Source organism: Triticum dicoccoides, chromosome 3B (assembly GCF_002162155.2).
Source record: "Triticum dicoccoides isolate Atlit2015 ecotype Zavitan chromosome 3B, WEW_v2.0, whole genome shotgun sequence".
In the NCBI taxonomy this organism is placed as follows: domain Eukaryota; kingdom Viridiplantae; phylum Streptophyta; class Magnoliopsida; order Poales; family Poaceae; genus Triticum; species Triticum dicoccoides.
In genome coordinates, this window is record NC_041385.1 from 78,111,419 (window position 1) to 78,116,598 (window position 5,180).

Genomic DNA, 5,180 nt, shown 5'->3' on the forward strand with positions numbered 1-5,180 from the left:
GCGGAGACCGGACCGAGGAAGCTCGATGTACGTAGTCCCTATATAACCATACGTACCCCCATTGGATCAATTGCAAGCGCACCGGTAGTCACCATCAGGGCTTAGTCACCTCATCACAACAGCACGTACGTACAGTACGTAGGTAGCCAGCTAGCTAGCAAGGCGGCGGCGGCGACATGGCCGACGAGGAGGCGTGCATGTTCGCGCTGCAGCTGGCAAACTCGGCGGTCCTGCCTATGGCGCTCAGGACTGCCATCGAGCTGGGCCTTCTCGAGACCCTCGTGGGCGCCTGCGGGAAGGCGCTGACCCCGGAGGAGGTGGCCGCGAAGCTGCCGTCCGCCAACCCGGACGCGGCGTCCATGGTGGATCGCATCCTGCGCCTGCTGGCCTCGTACAATGTCGTGTCGTGCGTGGTGGAGGAGGGCGAGGACGGCAGCCTCTCCCGTCGGTACGGCGCCGCGCCGGTGTGCAAGTGGCTTACCATCAACGAGGACGGCGCCTCTCTGGCCCCGTTCGCCCTCCTTGCAACGGACAAGATGCTCATGGAGTCATGGTGAGCTAGCGTTTACTTACTTTGATACTACTACTCTAGCCTAGCCAGCTGTACTCTTCATCTTCTTCTTTGAGATTACCAAATCCAACTAGAGTCTAGAGTAGTAGTGAAAATACTCTCGATCTGAAACTAATTTGCGCGCGTGTCATTGGCAGGTGCTACATGAAGGACGCAGTCCTTGACGGAGGCAACCCGTTCGTCAAGGCCTTCGGGATGACGGCGCGTGAGTGCAACGGCAAGGACATGCGCCTGAACCGCGTCTTCAACGAGGCCATGACGCACCATTCCGGCATCATCACCGGCAAGTTCCTCGAGCTGTACACAGGTTTTGATGGCATCGGCACCCTCGTCGACGTCGGCGGCAGCGTCGGCACCCTCATGCACGCCATCGTCTCCAAGTACCCGAGAATCAGGGGGATCAACTTCGACCTCCCCTTCGTCATCGCGCACGCGCCGGACTACCCCGGCGTGCAGCACGTGGCCGGCGACATGTTCGAGAGCGTGCCCTCCGGCGACGCCATCGTCATCAAGTGGGTCCTCAACGGCCTGAGTGACCAGCAGTGCGCGACGCTGCTCAAGAACTGCTACGACGCCCTGCCGGCGCACGGCAAGGTGGTCAACCTGCAGTGCATCCTGCCGGTGCACCCGGACGCGACGCACAGCGCGCAGGAGGTCATCAGCGTCGACGTTAGCATGCTCGCCTACAGCGTCGGCGGCAAGGAGAGATACCTGAGGGACTTCGAGAAGCTTGCCAAGGGCGCCGGGTTTGCCGGCGTCGAGGCCACCTACATCTACGCTAACTTCTGGGCCATCGAGTACACCAAGTAGCTAGCTAGCGGCCGGGATCCGTCTCTTGCTTGCTTCCGCTGCTGCTGTGTTTTCCATGCTAATTAATTTCTTCCGTTTTGTTCGTGTCATGCATGCCACTGTGCCAGGAGTTTGTTTTGTATGATCTGTGTTTGTTTGTTGGAATAAAAGGAAGAACTAGCAACAGCGCAAATTAAATTCCAGTGCTCCATCGTTTCCGTGCGAGAAAAGTCCACTTTACAACCCTCAACTAACCACAATGTTTTGATTTACGAAAACACTAACGCCCACACGTATGGGCGTTAGTCAACTCGCGCACACTCGTCGATCGTCGTCGATTCCAATCTTGGCACGAAGCCGGTGATTTTGTGTGCCACGTAGGACAAGTCGATTGTGTGGCGTGTAAGAGAGTTCGCCCGCACGCCGTTTTCGTTCCGAAGTCAGCAGTTGCGAGTCCGGGCGTGCGGTGGAACTGCCGTCGCGCCCGCACGCCACGCCCGTCTTCGGTTGTCGTCTCGCCACTTCGCTCTCCACTCGTGGTTTAGTTTACTCCCCTCGCCATTCATTACTCCCAACCCACCCATTCACATCAGTTGCAGTCGATTGCGAGGAGAAACCGAGAGGAGAAGGCGACGGCGGCGGTGGCGGAAGACTCGACCGCATTCGCTGCCATTGGTGGGGCTCGCCGGACCGGAGCGTCGTTGCCGGAGAGCCGCAGATTGAAGTTAAGGCTCCCTCCCGTGCTCACATTTTCTGCCTGCTATTTTGCGCCCCCTCCCTTTATGCTCAATTTCCGCTCGAGTTTCCTCGAGATTACGATCGATTCGTGGTGCTCCGGCGTCCCCGTCAGCGTTGGAGTCGCGTGCTTGCCATCTAGGGCGGCATTGCGCAGTTTTGTCGCCGCCGCGGCGGCAGTCATGCCAGTGTGGGCCAAATCCGTTCCCGTCCCCGTCCCGCAGCCTAATCCGTTGTTTGCCTTGCGATTGAGCGGGCGATTTTTCCAGATGATAGATATGATTTGCCTCGAAATGCTATGGCCATCAGTGTAGTGAGTATTGCATTTGTTAAATTTCACGGTATGATAGTTGCGAATGAACCCTAGATCTAGGTAGTTGCATTTCAGAGTGTAGGATAATGGCAGCCATGGCATTTTCAACATCTGTCATCACTGATGGCAACTAATTTTCTGATCAACTGTGTCAATTGCCACGAATATGCTTTCCATGTGGCAACTAATTTTGTGAACATACTATGCTGTTGCCATGCCACTATCAGCACTGATGGCGACTAATTTCGTGATCAAGTGTGTCAGTTGTTACGAATATGCTTTACATGTGGCAACTAATATTTGTGAGCACACTATGTCTGTTGCCATGACACTATCATCACTGATGGTGACTACTTTTCTGAACAATCGTGTCAGTTTTGCCACGATTACGCTTTCCATGTGGCAACTTATTTTTGTGAGCACACTATGTCTGTTGCCATGCCATATCCAGTACTCAGTTTGCGTTTGCTATGCTGGCTTGTGATACCTGAATGTTTCTTGACTGCATTACATGGCAACTCATTTTTATGTGAGGCTAGGGAGTGAGTTGCCACATTACATGTGTAGTGGAAGTTGTCTGCCTTTTTTTTCAAATGCCTTGTGTTTTACATGGCAACTTTGAACATAGTACATTTGCTGCTTGTGAATACATGGCAACTCATTTTTATGTGATGCCAGGGAGTGAGTTGCCACATTACATGTTGTGTAGTGGAAGTTGTCTTCCTTTTTTTTTTCAATGCCTTGTGTTTGACACGGCAACTTTGAACATTGTACATTTGCTGATTGTGAATAGATGGCAACTCATTTTTATGTGATGCCAGAGAGTGAGTGGCCTTAATACATGCTGTGTAGTGGAAGTTGTGTGCCCTTTTTTTGAGTGCCTTGTGTTTAACATGGCAACTCGAACATAGAAGATGTGTTCTGTATATTTTTTTATGAAGCCAATGTGTTAGTTGTCACATCTCATGTTGGACAATCCTAGGGGGAGTGGGGTGTTCAAATGCTCTGCCTCATTTGCCACTTTAATTGGAGCCAACATGGCAAGTAGACTGTGCTAGCTGGCAAGTGCTTCCTTGAGAAACACATACACGTCCAGTTGCCATGTTTCTGCAGTTGCTCTTCCATTTGACTATTTTTCTGCCTTTTTGTGCATGTTCAGCACATGGCAATTACCGTCCTCTTCAGATGTTTCAACTTTAGGGCAGCCATGGAGTTTTCATTTTTGTTCATCAATGATATCCAGTGAACATTTTACTTTATACATTTCTTTTCGTATCCGTCGGCTGTGGTTTCACAGCATAATGTGTGTTTTGTTCTTATTGCAGAACAATGGCTCGCGACGGCCATCAAGATGATGATGATGACTTCATGGATGCACCGCAACAGAATCGCGCGACTGGTCGGGCAAAAGATGGCGAAGAGGTAACTTTCCACCCCTATATGTTTTCAATGTCACATTGTGTTTTCAATCTTCGGTTAGAATTAAAATTTTCATGACATTGAACATGGCAACAAATGATCCTTTTTCTATTATGCAGAAGAAGAAACATCATCGCAATAGGGCTTCGCAAGAACGCCTGACCATTTTGAATGAAGGATTTACTGATGAGCAGAAGGGAGCTGCCGGTGCCATGGGGATGCATGCTTTGATGGATGTTCGCTGCAAGATCTTAGTGAACCCTGTATGCGACTGGCTCGGTGAGATTTATGACCCTGCCTCCAGAGAATTTGTGATTCCGGGAAGGGGAAGACTGCCTTTGGATGAGGATTCGGTGTTCAGCACTATGGGTGTGCTCCGTGGAGAAATCAAAGTCCCGTATGAGGTGAACAATAACATTGAGGAAGCCCTGTTCCCCCGTTTGTTTCCTGGGATGTCAACCTGAAGGAAACATCCGTAGAGGCAATAATAAAGTTATTATTTATTTCCTTATTTCATGATAAATGTTTATTATCCATGCTAGAATTGTATTAACCGGAAACATAATACACGTGTGAATACATAGACAAACATAGTGTCACTAGTATGCCTCTAATTGACTAGCTTGTTGAATCAAAGATGGTTAAGTTTCCTAGCCATAGATATGAGTTGTCATTTGATTAACGGGATCACATCATTAGAGAATGATGTGATTGACTTGACCCATTCCGTTAGCTTAGCACTTGATCGTTTAGTATGTTGCTATTGCTTTCTTCATGACTTATACATGTTCCTGTGACTATGAGATTATGTAACTCCCGCTTACCAGAGGAACACTTTGTGTGCTAGCAAACATCACAACGTAACTGGGTGATTATAAAGGTGCTCTACAGGTGTCTCCGAAGGTACTTGTTGAGTTGACGTATTTCGAGATTAGGATTTGTCACTCCGATTGTTGGAGAGGTATCTCTGGGCCTTCTCGGTAATGCACATCACCATAAACCTTGTAAGCAATGTGATTAATGAGTTAGTTGCGGGATGATGCATTACGGAACGAGTAAAGAGACTTGCCGGTAACGAGATTGAACTAGGTATTGAGATACCGACGATCAAATCTCGGGCAAGTAACATACCAATGACAAAGGGAACAACGTATGTAGTTATGCGGTTTGACCGATAAAGATCTTCGTACAATATGTGGGAACCAATATGAGCATCCAGGTTCTGCTATTGGTTATTGACCGGAGACGTGTCTCAGTCATGTCTACATAGTTCTCGAACCCGTAGGGTCCGCACGCTTAAAGTTCGGTGACGATTAGTATTATGAGTTTTTGCGTTTTGATGTACCTAAGGTA

At 49.3% G+C, this 5,180-nt stretch overlaps 1 protein-coding gene across 1 annotated transcript; it reads left to right on the plus strand.

Annotated features, from left to right (window-relative positions):
• The first annotated feature begins 100 nt into the window (after nt 1–100).
• Nucleotides 101–1,529, plus strand: LOC119280848 (tricetin 3',4',5'-O-trimethyltransferase-like). Its single transcript, XM_037561554.1, has 2 exons — nt 101–553; nt 709–1,529. Exons 1-2 carry the CDS (start codon nt 177–179, stop codon nt 1,379–1,381), a joined length of 1,050 nt encoding a protein of 349 aa, XP_037417451.1. The 5' UTR covers nt 101–176; the 3' UTR covers nt 1,382–1,529.
• Nucleotides 1,530–5,180: the final 3,651 nt, after the last annotated feature.

What these genes read in the sequence shown, in the direction of transcription:
- LOC119280848 (XM_037561554.1), top strand. Translation starts at nt 177, where the DNA reads ATGGCCGACGAGGAGGCGTGCATGTTCGCGCTGCAGCTGGCAAACTCG. An exon ending in AAGATGCTCATGGAGTCATG is followed by an intron (nt 554 to 708) that starts GTGAGCTAGCGT and finishes TGTCATTGGCAG; the next exon opens with GTGCTACATGAAGGACGCAG.